General features: G+C 44.3%; 1 protein-coding gene across 1 annotated transcript in view; it reads right to left on the reverse strand.

Moving 5' to 3' along the window:
* LOC144738569 (cell division cycle protein 16 homolog) overlaps nt 1-14,802 on the reverse strand; it is a 27,045-nt gene extending 12,243 nt beyond the window's left edge. The window contains exons 1-4 of the mRNA XM_078621571.1: nt 14,723-14,802; nt 14,517-14,539; nt 9,589-9,643; nt 1,763-1,860 (exon numbers count right to left, since the gene is read on the reverse strand). Of these exons, the coding sequence (XP_078477697.1) occupies nt 1,763-1,860; nt 9,589-9,643; nt 14,517-14,539; nt 14,723-14,774 (228 nt within the window). The 5' untranslated portion in view covers nt 14,775-14,802. The remainder of the gene's footprint in view (nt 1-1,762; nt 1,861-9,588; nt 9,644-14,516; nt 14,540-14,722) is intronic.
* Between the last annotated feature and the right edge of the window lie 1,396 nt (nt 14,803-16,198).

Below are 16,198 nucleotides of genomic sequence, written 5' to 3' on the forward strand. Positions count from 1 at the left end.
GAGTAAGCGTGTGAGTTAGTGAGTGAGCGTGTTAGTGAGTGAGTGAGTTAGTGAGTTAATGAGTGAGCGAGTGAGTGAGTGAGTGAGTGAGTGAGCGAGTGAGTGAGTTAGTGGATGAGTGAGCGAGTGAGTGAGTGAGCGTGTGAGTGAGTGAGTGAGTGGATGAGTGAGTGGATGAGTGAGTGTATGAGTGAGTGAGTGAGTTAGTGAGTTAATGAGTGAGCGAGTGCGTTAGTGAGTGAGTGAGCGAGTGAGTGAGTTAGTGGATGAGTGAGCGAGTGAGTGAGTGAGTGAGCGTGTGAGTGAGTGAGTGAGTGGATGAGTGAGTGGATGAGTGAGCGAGTGAGTGAGTGAGTGAGCGTGTGAGTGAGTGAGTGAGTGGATGAGTGAGTGGATGAGTGAGCGAGTGAGTGAGTGAGTGAGCGTGTTAGTGAGTGAGTGTGTTAGTGAGTTAATGAGTGAGCGAGTGCGTTAGTGAGTGAGTGAGCGAGTGAGTGAGTTAGTGGATGAGTGAGCGTGTGAGTGAGTGAGTGAGCGTGTGAGTGAGTGAGTGAGTGAGCGAGTGAGTGAGTTAATGAGTGAGTGAGTGAGCGTGTGAGTGAGTGAGTGAGTGAGCGAGTGAGTGAGTTAATGAGTGAGTGAGTGAGCGTGTGAGTGAGCGAGTGAGTGAGTTAATGAGTGAGTGAGTGAGCGAGTGAGTGAGTTAGTGGATGAGTGAGTGGATGAGTGAGCGAGTGAGTGAGTGAGTGAGCGTGTGAGTGAGTGAGTGAGTGAGCGAGTGAGTGAGTTAATGAGTGAGTGAGTGAGCGTGTGAGTGAGTGAGTGTGTGAGTGAGTGAGTTAGTGAGTGAGTGAGTTAGTGAGTGAGCGTGTTAGTGAGTGAGTTAGTGAGTGAGTGAGTTAGTGAGTTAATGAGTGAGTGAGTGAGCGAGTGAGTGAGTTAGTGAATGAGTGAGTGAGTGAGTGGATGAGTGAGTGAGTGGATGAGTGAGTGAGTGAGTGGATGAGTGAGTGAGTTAGTGAGTGAGTTAGTGAGTTAATGAGTGAGCGAGTGAGTGAGTGATTGAGTGAGTGAGTTAGTGAGTTAATGATTGAGCGAGTGAGTGAGTGAGCGAGCGAGCGAGTGAGTGAGCGAGCGAGTGAGCGAGTGCGTTAGTGAGTGAGTGAGTGAGTGAGTGAGCGAGCGAGTGAGCGAGTGCGTTAGTGAGTGAGTGAGTGAGTGAGTGAGCGAGCGAGTGAGCGAGTGCGTTAGTGAGTGAGCGAGTAAGTGAGCGAGTGAGCGAGTGAGTTAGTGAGTTAATGAGTGAGTGAGTTAATGAGTGAGTGAGTGAGTGAGCGAGCGAGTGAGTGAGCGTGCGAGTGAGTGAGCGAGTGAATTAGCGAGTGAGTTAGCGAGTGAGTGAGCGTGCAAGTGAGTAAGCGAGTGAGTGAGCGTGTGAGCGTGTGAGTGAGCGAGCGACTGAGTGAGTGGGTGAGTGAGTGAGTGAGTTAGTGAGTGAGTGAGTGAGCGTGTGAGTGAGTGAGTGAGTGAGCGAGTGAGTGAGTGAATGAGTGAGTGAGTTAGTGAGTGAGTGAGCGTGTGAGTGAGTGAGTGAGTTGAGCGTGTGAGTGAGCGTGTTAGTGAGCGTGTGAGTGAGTGAGCGTGAGATTGAGTGAGCGTGTGAGTGAGCGTGTGAGTGAGTGAGTGAGCGTGTGAGTGAGTGAGTGAGCGTGTGAGTGACTGAGTGAGTGAGCGAGTGAGTGAGTGAGTGAGCAGTGGTCACCTTGTCGAGCTTGCGGCTACGGATGGTGTGCGAGGCACGGTGATGCTGCCCAGTGAGGCACAAGCACTGAGCCAGCCAGTACACGTCCTGCACCGCCTCTACGCGGAGACACGCGGAGACACGGAGAGACACGTGGAGACGTATACGTGGAGACACGTGGAGACGCACACGTGGAGACACGGGCACACGCGCAGACACAGAGACACGTGGAGACACGCGGAGAGACACACGGACACAGGGACACACGGAGGGACAGACGCAAGGGTCTGTCGCAGACTGCACACTCAGCTCAATGCACGAGTGCCTCCAGCACACTTGGTGAGAGTTAAGGCCACGCTAACCTTGGGCCCGTTAGATCAGGGCGAGAATAGGGTTGGTTAGAGCTATGGCTGGTTTAGGGCAGAGGTCGCAAACGGGTTTTGATTCCTTACCCGGCTACCCGTACCCGGCCGCACCAGGGTCGCAAACGGGTACCCGTACCCGGCCGTACCCCTACCCTACCCGTACCCGGCCGGGTACGGGTAGGGTACGGGTATCGGGTACCTGATTGCGACCCCTGGGATGAAGCCACGTTGCAGGCGCGGGTGGGTTGATTCTAGGAACTTGAATTGTGAGAAGAGACAAGACGTTGGGAAATGAGTGACACACGGTGACTCAACAGTGACTCACGGTCTACCCGTACCCGGCCGCACCAGGGTCGCGTACGGGTAGCCGGGTATCGGGTAGGGTACGGGTATCGGGTACCCGGTTGCGACCTCTGGTTTAGGGCGAGGTTACTGTTAGAGGCAGGGTTAGATGTGCGTTAGAACAGGGTAAGTTAGAGCTATGGCTAGTTTAGGGTGAGGTTAGGGTTGTGGATAGGGTTGGATGTGGGTTAGGTAGAGCTATGGCTAGTTTAGGGTGAGGTTAGGGTTGTGGATAGGGTTGGATGTGGGTTAGGTAGAGCTATGGCTAGTTTAGGGTGAGGTTAGGGTTGTGGATAGGGTTGGATGTGGGTTAGGTAGAGCTATGGGTAGTTTAGGGTGAGGTTAGGGTTGTGGATAGGGTTGGATGTGGGTTAGGTTAGAGCTATGGGTAGTTTAGGGTGAGGTTAGGGTTGTTGATAGGGTTGGATGTGGGTTAGGTTAGAGCTATGGGTAGTTTAGGGTGAGGTTAGGGTTGTTGATAGGGTTGGATGTGGGTTAGGTTAGAGCTATGGGTAGTTTAGGGTGAGGTTAGGGTTGTTGATAGGGTTGGATGTGGGTTAGGTTAGAGCTATGGCTAGTTTAGGGTGAGGTTAGGGTTGTTGATAGGGTTGGATGTGGGTTAGGTTAGAGCTATGGCTAGTTTAGGGTGAGGTTAGGGTTGTGGATAGGGTTGGATGTGGGTTAGGTTAGAGCTATGGGTAGTTTAGGGTGAGGTTAGGGTTGTGGATAGGATTGGATGTGGGTTAGGTTAGAGCTATGGGTAGTTTAGGGTGAGGTTAGGGTTGTGGATAGGGTTGGATGTGGGTTAGGTTAGAGCTATGGCTAGTTTAGGGTGAGGTTAGGGTTGTGGATAGGGTTGGATGTGGGTTAGGTTAGAGCTATGGCTAGTTTAGGGTGAGGTTAGGGTTGTTGATAGGGTTGGATGTGGGTTAGGTTAGAGCTATGGGTAGTTTAGGGTGAGGTTAGGGTTGTTGATAGGGTTGGATGTGGGTTAGGTTAGAGCTATGGCTAGTTTAGGGTGAGGTTAGGGTTGTGGATAGGGTTGGATGTGGGTTAGGTTAGAGCTATGGCTAGTTTAGGGTGAGGTTAGGGTTGTTGATAGGGTTGGATGTGGGTTAGGTTAGAGCTATGGGTAGTTTAGGGTGAGGTTAGGGTTGTTGATAGGGTTGGATGTGGGTTAGGTAGAGCTATGGCTAGTTTAGGGTGAGGTTAGGGTTGTTGATAGGGTTGGATGTGGGTTAGGTAGAGCTATGGCTAGTTTAGGGTGAGGTTAGGGTTGTGGATAGGGTTGGATGTGGGTTAGGTTAGAGCTATGGGTAGTTTAGGGTGAGGTTAGGGTTGTGGATAGGGTTGGATGTGGGTTAGGTTAGAGCTATGGGTAGTTTAGGGTGAGGTTAGGGTTGTGGATAGGGTTGGATGTGGGTTAGGTTAGAGCTATGGCTAGTTTAGGGTGAGGTTAGGGTTGTGGATAGGGTTGGATGTGGGTTAGGTTAGAGCTATGGCTAGTTTAGGGTGAGGTTAGGGTTGTTGATAGGGTTGGATGTGGGTTAGGTTAGAGCTATGGCTAGTTTAGGGTGAGGTTAGGGTTGTTGATAGGGTTGGATGTGGGTTAGGTAGAGCTATGGGTAGTTTAGGGTGAGGTTAGGGTTGTTGATAGGGTTGGATGTGGGTTAGGTAGAGCTATGGGTAGTTTAGGGTGAGGTTAGGGTTGTTGATAGGGTTGGATGTGGGTTAGGTAGAGCTATGGCTAGTTTAGGGTGAGGTTAGGGTTGTTGATAGGGTTGGATGTGGGTTAGGTTAGAGCTATGGCTAGTTTAGGGTGAGGTTAGGGTTGTTGATAGGGTTGGATGTGGGTTAGGTTAGAGCTATGGCTAGTTTAGGGTGAGGTTAGGGTTGTTGATAGGGTTGGATGTGGGTTAGGTTAGAGCTATGGGTAGTTTAGGGTGAGGTTAGGGTTGTTGATAGGGTTGGATGTGGGTTAGGTTAGAGCTATGGGTAGTTTAGGGTGAGGTTAGGGTTGTTGATAGAGTTGGATGTGGGTTAGGTTAGAGCTATGGGTAGTTTAGGGTGAGGTTAGGGTTGTTGATAGGGTTGGATGTGGGTTAGGTTAGAGCTATGGGTAGTTTAGGGTGAGGTTAGGGTTGTTGATAGGGTTGGATGTGGGTTAGGTTAGAGCTATGGCTAGTTTAGGGTGAGGTTAGGGTTGTTGATAGGGTTGGATGTGGGTTAGGTTAGAGCTATGGCTAGTTTAGGGTGAGGTTAGGGTTGTGGATAGGGTTGGATGTGGGTTAGGTTAGAGCTATGGGTAGTTTAGGGTGAGGTTAGGGTTGTTGATAGGGTTGGATGTGGGTTAGGTTAGAGCTATGGGTAGTTTAGGGTGAGGTTAGGGTTGTTGATAGGGTTGGATGTGGGTTAAGTTAGAGCTATGGGTAGTTTAGGGTGAGGTTAGGGTTGTGGATAGGGTTGGATGTGGGTTAGGTTAGAGCTATGGGTAGTTTAGGGTGAGGTTAGGGTTGTGGATAGGGTTGGATGTGGGTTAGGTTAGAGCTATGGGTAGTTTAGGGTGAGGTTAGGGTTGTTGATAGGGTTGGATGTGGGTTAGGTTAGAGCTATGGCTAGTTTAGGGTGAGGTTAGGGTTGTTGATAGGGTTGGATGTGGGTTAGGTAGAGCTATGGCTAGTTTAGGGTGAGGTTAGGGTTGTGGATAGGGTTGGATGTGGGTTAGGTTAGAGCTATGGGTAGTTTAGGGTGAGGTTAGGGTTGTGGATAGGGTTGGATGTGGGTTAGGTTAGAGCTATGGGTAGTTTAGGGTGAGGTTAGGGTTGTGGATAGGGTTGGATGTGGGTTAGGTTAGAGCTATGGCTAGTTTAGGGTGAGGTTAGGGTTGTGGATAGGGTTGGATGTGGGTTAGGTTAGAGCTATGGCTAGTTTAGGGTGAGGTTAGGGTTGTTGATAGGGTTGGATGTGGGTTAGGTTAGAGCTATGGGTAGTTTAGGGTGAGGTTAGGGTTGTTGATAGGGTTGGATGTGGGTTAGGTTAGAGCTATGGCTAGTTTAGGGTGAGGTTAGGGTTGTGGATAGGGTTGGATGTGGGTTAGGTTAGAGCTATGGCTAGTTTAGGGTGAGGTTAGGGTTGTTGATAGGGTTGGATGTGGGTTAGGTTAGAGCTATGGGTAGTTTAGGGTGAGGTTAGGGTTGTTGATAGGGTTGGATGTGGGTTAGGTAGAGCTATGGCTAGTTTAGGGTGAGGTTAGGGTTGTTGATAGGGTTGGATGTGGGTTAGGTAGAGCTATGGCTAGTTTAGGGTGAGGTTAGGGTTGTGGATAGGGTTGGATGTGGGTTAGGTTAGAGCTATGGGTAGTTTAGGGTGAGGTTAGGGTTGTGGATAGGGTTGGATGTGGGTTAGGTTAGAGCTATGGGTAGTTTAGGGTGAGGTTAGGGTTGTGGATAGGGTTGGATGTGGGTTAGGTTAGAGCTATGGCTAGTTTAGGGTGAGGTTAGGGTTGTGGATAGGGTTGGATGTGGGTTAGGTTAGAGCTATGGCTAGTTTAGGGTGAGGTTAGGGTTGTTGATAGGGTTGGATGTGGGTTAGGTTAGAGCTATGGCTAGTTTAGGGTGAGGTTAGGGTTGTTGATAGGGTTGGATGTGGGTTAGGTAGAGCTATGGGTAGTTTAGGGTGAGGTTAGGGTTGTTGATAGGGTTGGATGTGGGTTAGGTAGAGCTATGGGTAGTTTAGGGTGAGGTTAGGGTTGTTGATAGGGTTGGATGTGGGTTAGGTAGAGCTATGGCTAGTTTAGGGTGAGGTTAGGGTTGTTGATAGGGTTGGATGTGGGTTAGGTTAGAGCTATGGCTAGTTTAGGGTGAGGTTAGGGTTGTTGATAGGGTTGGATGTGGGTTAGGTTAGAGCTATGGCTAGTTTAGGGTGAGGTTAGGGTTGTTGATAGGGTTGGATGTGGGTTAGGTTAGAGCTATGGGTAGTTTAGGGTGAGGTTAGGGTTGTTGATAGGGTTGGATGTGGGTTAGGTTAGAGCTATGGGTAGTTTAGGGTGAGGTTAGGGTTGTTGATAGAGTTGGATGTGGGTTAGGTTAGAGCTATGGGTAGTTTAGGGTGAGGTTAGGGTTGTTGATAGGGTTGGATGTGGGTTAGGTTAGAGCTATGGGTAGTTTAGGGTGAGGTTAGGGTTGTTGATAGGGTTGGATGTGGGTTAGGTTAGAGCTATGGCTAGTTTAGGGTGAGGTTAGGGTTGTTGATAGGGTTGGATGTGGGTTAGGTTAGAGCTATGGCTAGTTTAGGGTGAGGTTAGGGTTGTGGATAGGGTTGGATGTGGGTTAGGTTAGAGCTATGGGTAGTTTAGGGTGAGGTTAGGGTTGTTGATAGGGTTGGATGTGGGTTAGGTTAGAGCTATGGGTAGTTTAGGGTGAGGTTAGGGTTGTTGATAGGGTTGGATGTGGGTTAAGTTAGAGCTATGGGTAGTTTAGGGTGAGGTTAGGGTTGTGGATAGGGTTGGATGTGGGTTAGGTTAGAGCTATGGGTAGTTTAGGGTGAGGTTAGGGTTGTGGATAGGGTTGGATGTGGGTTAGGTTAGAGCTATGGGTAGTTTAGGGTGAGGTTAGGGTTGTTGATAGGGTTGGATGTGGGTTAGGTTAGAGCTATGGGTAGTTTAGGGTGAGGTTAGGGTTGTGGATAGGGTTGGATGTGGGTTAGGTTAGAGCTATGGGTAGTTTAGGGTGAGGTTAGGGTTGTTGATAGGGTTGGATGTGGGTTAGGTTAGAGCTATGGCTAGTTTAGGGTGAGGTTAGGGTTGTTGATAGGGTTGGATGTGGGTTAGGTTAGAGCTATGGCTAGTTTAGGGTGAGGTTAGGGTTGTGGATAGGGTTGGATGTGGGTTAGGTTAGAGCTATGGCTAGTTTAGGGTGAGGTTAGGGTTGTGGATAGGGTTGGATGTGGGTTAGGTTAGAGCTATGGCTAGTTTAGGGTGAGGTTAGGGTTGTTGATAGGGTTGGATGTGGGTTAGGTTAGAGCTATGGGTAGTTTAGGGTGAGGTTAGGGTTGTTGATAGGGTTGGATGTGGGTTAGGTTAGAGCTATGGCTAGTTTAGGGTGAGGTTAGGGTTGTGGATAGGGTTGGATGTGGGTTAGGTTAGAGCTATGGCTAGTTTAGGGTGAGGTTAGGGTTGTGGATAGGGTTGGATGTGGGTTAGGTAGAGCTATGGCTAGTTTAGGGTGAGGTTAGGGTTGTTGATAGGGTTGGATGTGGGTTAGGTTAGAGCTATGGGTAGTTTAGGGTGAGGTTAGGGTTGTGGATAGGGTTGGATGTGGGTTAGGTTAGAGCTATGGCTAGTTTAGGGTGAGGTTAGGGTTGTTGATAGGGTTGGATGTGGGTTAGGTTAGAGCTATGGGTAGTTTAGGGTGAGGTTAGGGTTGTTGATAGGGTTGGATGTGGGTTAGGTTAGAGCTATGGCTAGTTTAGGGTGAGGTTAGGGTTGTGGATAGGGTTGGATGTGGGTTAGGTTAGAGCTATGGCTAGTTTAGGGTGAGGTTAGGGTTGTGGATAGGGTTGGATGTGGGTTAGGTAGAGCTATGGCTAGTTTAGGGTGAGGTTAGGGTTGTTGATAGGGTTGGATGTGGGTTAGGTTAGAGCTATGGGTAGTTTAGGGTGAGGTTAGGGTTGTGGATAGGGTTGGATGTGGGTTAGGTTAGAGCTATGGCTAGTTTAGGGTGAGGTTAGGGTTGTTGATAGGGTTGGATGTGGGTTAGGTTAGAGCTATGGGTAGTTTAGGGTGAGGTTAGGGTTGTTGATAGGGTTGGATGTGGGTTAGGTTAGAGCTATGGCTAGTTTAGGGTGAGGTTAGGGTTGTGGATAGGGTTGGATGTGGGTTAGGTTAGAGCTATGGCTAGTTTAGGGTGAGGTTAGGGTTGTGGATAGGGTTGGATGTGGGTTAGGTAGAGCTATGGCTAGTTTAGGGTGAGGTTAGGGTTGTTGATAGGGTTGGATGTGGGTTAGGTTAGAGCTATGGGTAGTTTAGGGTGAGGTTAGGGTTGTGGATAGGGTTGGATGTGGGTTAGGTTAGAGCTATGGGTAGTTTAGGGTGAGGTTAGGATTAGGGGCAGGGTTAGATATGGGTTATAATAGGGCTAGGTACAGCAATGGGTGGGATAGGGTCAGGTTTCGATTTAAAGCATTCGTGACTGCAGGGATTCATCTTCTTGGTTCTTTCGGTAAAGTCACGTAGAATGGACATAATAAAATAATAAAAATAAAACACGTTATATTATGTTTTATTTTTATTATTTTATTACTTCCCTTCTACGTGACTTTACCGAAAGAACCAAGAAGATAGGGTCAGGTTATGGACAGGGTGACATGTGCGTTAGAACAGGGTTAGGTTAGAGCTATGGTTAGTTTAGGGTGAGGTTAGGGTTGTGGATAGGGTTGGATGCTGGTTAGGCAGAGCCATGGTTAGTTTAGCGTGAGGTTAGGGATAGGGACAGGGTGACATGTGCGTTAGAACAGGGTTAGGCTAAAGCTATGCCTAGGTTAGAGTTAAGTTAGGGACACGGTTAGATTGGGCATGCTACTGCATGCCACCGCATGCCTAAACAGCTTTTGATTGGCCGGATCGAGGGGGCTAAATGTGCGCGGCACGGGCTAGAGAAGAGATGGAGTGATGTGGTACAGGAGGACGTGGAGCTGAGTGGACTTGCCGATGACCGGTACCAGCGGTGTCAAGATCGGCCTCAGTGGAGGAGGCTCGTGAAGGACGCTACTGGGAAGTTGGAGGCAGTCGCCCTCCAACAACAACGGAGGGCGGAGGAGCGACGCTCACAACAACGAGCGGAGCGCCGGGTGGCTAAAGCACAGCAAGTTGGCACAGTAGGGGGCACAGGTGGTGCATCAGCCAGTCATCTCGGTCATCTCGGTCAGTCGACCCGTGGCACCTGCTGGGTCTGCCCCGTGACCTCCTGCCAGCGGGCGTTCGACACTTCACGTGGCCTCAAGGTGCACATGGCCTGGCACAAGCGTCGTGGTGACGTCACCGCCACTTAGTGGCGAATGGCGGTTGTTGTGTTGTTGTTGTGTAGGTGTGTGTGTATGTAATCTAAGCATGCACCTAGCCTGGCACGCCGACCACTCTCTTACCCTGAGAGAGAGACGCAACTTTGTCCGCCCAGAAGAGAGCGCTCTGATACTGCTGCTGTAGACGGGGAGGGGTGAGGTTAGTGGGGTGAGCAGGGGGGGGTGAGGGGTGAGGTGAGTGGGGTGAGCGGGGGAGGTGAGCGGGGGGAGGTGAGTGGGTTGAGTGGGGTGAGTGGGGTGAGCGGGGGGAGGTGAGTGGGGTGAGCAGGGGTGAGGTGGGTGAGGAGGGGTGAGGAGAAAGCCACAAAGCACCACGGTGTCATACAACATCAACACCAACAACATCATCAACAACAACATCAACATCATCAACAACATCATCAACAACAACATCAACAACATCAACATCATCATCAACATCAACATCAACAACATCATCAACAACATCAACATCATCAACAACATCAACATCAACAACATCAACATCATCAACAACAACATCAACAACATCAACAACATCATCAACATCAACATCATCAACAACAACATCATCAACAACATCAACATCATCAACATCAACAACAACATCATCAACATCAACAACATCAACATCAACAACAACATCATCAACAACATCAACATCATCAACAACATCAACAACAACATCATAAACAACATCAACATCATCATCAACATCAACAACAACATCATCAACAACATCAACATCATCAACAACATCATCAACAACATCATCAACATCAACAACATCATCATCAACAACATCAACAACATCAACAACATCATCAACAACAACAACATCATCAACAACATCAACAACAACATCATCAACAACATCAACATCAACATCATCAACAACAACATCATCAACAACATCAACAACATCATCAACAACATCAACAACACCAACAACATCAACACCAACAACATCATCAACAACATCAACATCATCAACATCAACAACATCATCAACATCATCAACAACAACATCAACAACATCAACAACATCAACAACATCACAAACATCATCAACATCATCAACGTCAACAACAACATCATCAACAACATCAACAACATCATCAACAACAACATCATCAACAACACCAACAACATCAACATCATCATCAGACATGATCGATCCACTGCTGGATGAGGCCTCTCGCTGGATGAGTGAGTGGTAGTAGTAGTAGTAGTATATAGTGCTGTAGTATTAGTAGTATTAGTAGTATATAGTGCTGTAGTATTAGTAGTATTAGTAGTAGCTGTAGTAGTAGTAGTATATAGTGCTGTAGTATTAGTAGTATTAGTAGTATATAGTGCTGTAGTATTAGAGTATTAGTATATAGGCTGTAGTATTAGTAGTAGTAGTAGTATTAGTGCTGTAGTATTAGTAGTAGTATATAGTGCTGTAGTATTAGTAGTAGTATATAGTGCTGTAGTATTAGTAGTATTAGTAGTATATAGTGCTGTAGTATTAGTAGTAGTATATAGTGCTGTAGTATTAGTAGTAGTAGTATATAGTGCTGTAGTATTAGTAGTATTAGTAGTATATAGTGCTGTAGTATTAGTAGTATTAGTAGTATATAGTGCTGTAGTATTAGTAGTATTAGTAGTAGTATATAGTGCTGTAGTATTAGTAGTATTAGTAGTATATAGTGCTGTAGTAGTAGTAGTTAGTATATAGTGCTGTAGTATTAGTAGTATTAGTAGTATATAGTGCTGTAGTATTAGTAGTAGTAGTATATAGTGCTGTAGTATTAGTAGTATTAGTAGTATATAGTGCTGTAGTAGTAGTAGTATATAGTGCTGTAGTATTAGTAGTAGTAGTAGTATATAGTGCTGTAGTATTAGTAGTAGTATATAGTGCTGTAGTATTAGTAGTATTAGTATATAGTGCTGTAGTAGTAGTAGTATATAGTGCTGTAGTATTAGTAGTAGTAGTATATAGTGCTGTAGTATTAGTAGTAGTATATAGTGCTGTAGTATTAGTAGTATTAGTAGTATATAGTGCTGTAGTATTAGTAGTAGTATATAGTGCTGTAGTATTAGTAGTAGTAGTATATAGTGCTGTAGTATTAGTAGTAGTAGTATATAGTGCTGTAGTATTAGTAGTAGTAGTAGTATATAGTGCTGTAGTATTAGTAGTAGTAGTAGTATATAGTGCTGTAGTATTAGTAGTATTAGTAGTATATAGTGCTGTAGTATTAGTAGTATTAGTAGTATTAGTAGTATATAGTGCTGTAGTATTAGTAGTAGTAGTATATAGTGCTGTAGTATTAGTAGTAGTAGTATAGAGTGCTGTAGTATTAGTAGTATTAGTAGTAGTATATAGTGCTGTAGTATTAGTAGTAGTAGTATTATATAGTGCTGTAGTATTAGTAGTAGTATATAGTGCTGTAGTATTAGTAGTATTAGTAGTATTAGTAGTATTAGTAGTATATAGTGCTGTAGTATTAGTAGTATTAGTAGTATATAGTGCTGTAGTATTAGTAGTAGTATATAGTGCTGTAGTATTAGTAGTATTAGTAGTAGTATATAGTGCTGTAGTATTAGTAGTATTAGTAGTATTAGTAGTATATAGTGCTGTAGTATTAGTAGTAGTATATAGTGCTGTAGTATTAGTAGTAGTATATAGTGCTGTAGTATTAGTAGTAGTATATAGTGCTGTAGTATTAGTAGTATTAGTAGTATATAGTGCTGTAGTATTAGTAGTATTAGTAGTATATAGTGCTGTAGTATTAGTAGTAGTAGTAGTATATAGTGCTGTAGTATTAGTAGTATTAGTAGTAGTAGTAGTATATAGTGCTGTAGTATTAGTAGTATTAGTAGTATTAGTAGTATATAGTGCTGTAGTATTAGTAGTAGTAGTATATAGTGCTGTAGTATTAGTAGTAGTATATAGTGCTGTAGTATTAGTAGTAGTAGTATATAGTGCTGTAGTATTAGTAGTAGTAGTAGTATATAGTGCTGTAGTATTAGTAGTATTAGTAGTATATAGTGCTGTAGTATTAGTAGTAGTATATAGTGCTGTAGTATTAGTAGTAGTAGTAGTATATAGCGCTGTAGTATTAGTAGTATTAGTAGTATATAGTGCTGTAGTATTAGTAGTATTAGTAGTATATAGTGCTGTAGTATTAGTAGTAGTAGTAGTATTAGTAGTATTAGTAGTATATAGTGCTGTAGTATTAGTAGTATTAGTAGTATATAGTGCTGTAGTATTAGTAGTATTAGTAGTATTAGTAGTATATAGTGCTGTAGTATTAGTAGTAGTAGTAGTATATAGTGCTGTAGTATTAGTAGTATTAGTAGTATATAGTGCTGTAGTATTAGTAGTAGTAGTATATAGTGCTGTAGTATTAGTAGTAGTAGTATATAGTGCTGTAGTATTAGTAGTAGTAGTATATAGTGCTGTAGTATTAGTAGTAGTATATAGTGCTGTAGTATTAGTAGTAGTAGTAGTATATAGTGCTGTAGTATTAGTAGTAGTATATAGTGCTGTAGTATTAGTAGTAGTATTAGTAGTATATAGTGCTGTAGTATTAGTAGTATTAGTAGTATATAGTGCTGTAGTATTAGTAGTATTAGTAGTAGTAGTAGTATATAGTGCTGTAGTATTAGTAGTATTAGTAGTATATAGTGCTGTAGTATTAGTAGTAGTAGTAGTATATAGTGCTGTAGTATTAGTAGTAGTATTAGTAGTATATAGTGCTGTAGTATTAGTAGTAGTAGTATATAGTGCTGTAGTATTAGTAGTATTAGTAGTAGTATATAGTGCTGTAGTATTAGTAGTAGTATATAGTGCTGTAGTAGTAGTAGTATATAGTGCTGTAGTATTAGTAGTAGTATATAGTGCTGTAGTATTAGTAGTATTAGTAGTAGTATATAGTGCTGTAGTATTAGTAGTATTAGTAGTAGTATATAGTGCTGTAGTATTAGTAGTATTAGTAGTAGTATATAGTGCTGTAGTATTAGTAGTAGTATATAGTGCTGTAGTATTAGTAGTAGTAGTATATAGTGCTGTAGTATTAGTAGTATTAGTAGTAGTATATAGTGCTGTAGTATTAGTAGTAGTATTATAGTGCTGTAGTATTAGTAGTATTAGTAGTAGTATATAGTGCTGTAGTATTAGTAGTATTAGTAGTAGTATATAGTGCTGTAGTATTAGTAGTAGTAGTATATAGTGCTGTAGTATTAGTAGTAGTATATAGTGCTGTAGTAGTAGTATATAGTGCTGTAGTATTAGTAGAAGTAGTTGTATATAGTGCTGTAGTATTAGTAGTAGTAGTATATAGTGCTGTAGTATTAGTAGTAGTAGTATATAGTAATGTAGTATTAGTACTATAATAGTACTATAATAGTACTATAATAGTACTATTATAGTACTATAATAGTATAATCTAACAGTATAATGTATTACTCTCCTCAGCTACTTTACGAGTCTCTGGATGAGTGGTAGTAGTAGTAGTACATAGTGATGTAGTATTAGTAGTATATAGTATTAGTACTATATAGTATTAGTACTATATAATACTATATAATAGTATTAAAGTAGTAATCTCGTCACCTGCTCTACGAGTCTCTGGATGAGTGAGTGGTAGCAGTATATAGTACTAGTACTATATAATAGTAGTATTAGTACTATATAGTAGTACTAGTACTATATAATAGTAGTATTAGTACTATATAATACTATAATAGTAGTATTAGTACTATATAGTAGTACTAGTACTATATAATAGTAGTATTAGTACTATATAATACTATAATAGTAGTATTAGTACTATATAATACTATAATAGTAGTATTAGTACTATATAATACTATAATAGTAGTATTAGTACTATATAATAGTAGTATTAGTACTATATAATACTATAATAGTAGTATTAGTACTATATAATAGTAGTATTAGTACTATATAATAGTAGTATTAGTACTATATAATACTATATAAAGTATAATAATCTGGTCACCTGCTCTACGAGTCTCTGGATGAGTGAGTGATGTAGTAGTACATAGTGATGTAGTAGTAGTACTAGTACTATATAATAGTAGTACTAGTACTATATAATAGTAGTACTAGTACTATATAATAGTAGTACTAGTACTATATAATAGTAGTACTAGTACTATAGAGTAGTGATCTCGTCACCTGCTCTACGAGTCTCTGGAATTGAGCGCGCGCGGAGCGCTCCGAGCTCCGCGTCCGAAGCGCCGCGAGCCGGCGCCATCGCTTCTTCCCGCGAGTCAACAACGCGCGCTACCCATTGGCTGCTCTCACGGGAAGGAGGGTTGGGGGGCGGGGCAGTTCCGTGCTACGCGCGCTCCCATTGGCTGCTCTCACGGGAAGGAGGGTTGGGGGCGGGGCAGTTCCGTGCTACGCGCGCTCCCATTGGCTGTCCTCACGGGGGGGAGAGGGTAGGGGCGGGGCAGTTCCGTACAACGCGCGCTCCCATTGGCTGCCCTCACGGGGGGGAGAGGGTAGGGGGCGGGGCAGTTCCGTGCTACGCGCGCTCCCATTGGCTGTCCTCACGGGGGGAGGGGGTAGGGGCGGGGCAGTTCGGTGCTACGCGCGCTCCCATTGGCTGTCCTCACGGAAGGAGGGGGTAGGGGCGGGGCAGTTCCGTACAACGCGCGCTCCCATTGGCTGCTCTCACGGGGGAGAGAATATAGGGGGCGGGGCAGTTCCGTGCTACGCGCGCCCCCATTGGCTGCCCACTAACGGGGGGAGGGGGTAGGGACGGGGCAGTTCCGTGCTACGCGCGCTCCCATTGGCTGTCCTCACGGGGGGAGGGGGTAGGGGGCGGGCAGTTCCATGCTACGCGCGCTCCCATTGGCTGTCCTCACGGGAAGGAGGGTTGGGGGCGGGGTAGTTCCGTACAACGCGCGCTCCCATTGGTGGAGAATCGGAGCTTTGTTTTTACATCTTCCGGAAGAGGAAGATGGGTGCGTTTTGCTGTTGTGATCGTTGTCGCTTACGGGGTTGGAAGATGCACAAGAAAACGAGGTTTTATCTTCTGGAAGAGGAAGATAGATGCATTGGAACTCATTGGCTGAGTTATCTTCCGGAAGATGAAGAAGCTTAATAAAAAACAAGAGTTTTTCTTCTGGAAGAAGAAGATGACCAAGAACCAATGCATTGCATTCTGTCCGATCTTCCAGAGACCGAAGAAAATCAATAAAAAAAGAAATATTCTGCTGGTAGAGGAAGATTAATGGAATGCTTTGACCGTTTTTTCTTTCGGAAGAAGAAGATGCTGAATTAAAAAATAAAAATGTGGACACAATCATCTTCCGGAAGAGGAAGATTTAATCATCTGGAAGAGGAAGACAAATCCAATACGTTGCATTGACTTTCACCTCTTCCGGAAACGGAAGAAGCTGAAAAAAACAAGAATTTATCTTCCGGAAGACGAAGTGGTTCCATTGCATTGGATTGACAGCTTCATCTTCCGGAAGCAGAAGAAGCCCAATAAAAAACAAGATTTTGTCTTCTGGAAGATGTAAATGACGTCACCGAGGCTGCGTCTCCATGGCGACCAAACGGGCGTCTCCAGGCTGAGGACAGTCACAGGCCTCAGACTGCCTCGCCAGGTCAGAGACATTTATACTAATTATACACACTAACATACACTTGTATACTTACTAATTATAC

The sequence above is a fragment of the Lampetra planeri genome, unplaced genomic scaffold (genome assembly GCF_965212315.1).
Source record: "Lampetra planeri unplaced genomic scaffold, kcLamPlan1.2.h2 scaffold_1055, whole genome shotgun sequence".
Classification (NCBI taxonomy): domain Eukaryota; kingdom Metazoa; phylum Chordata; class Hyperoartia; order Petromyzontiformes; family Petromyzontidae; genus Lampetra; species Lampetra planeri.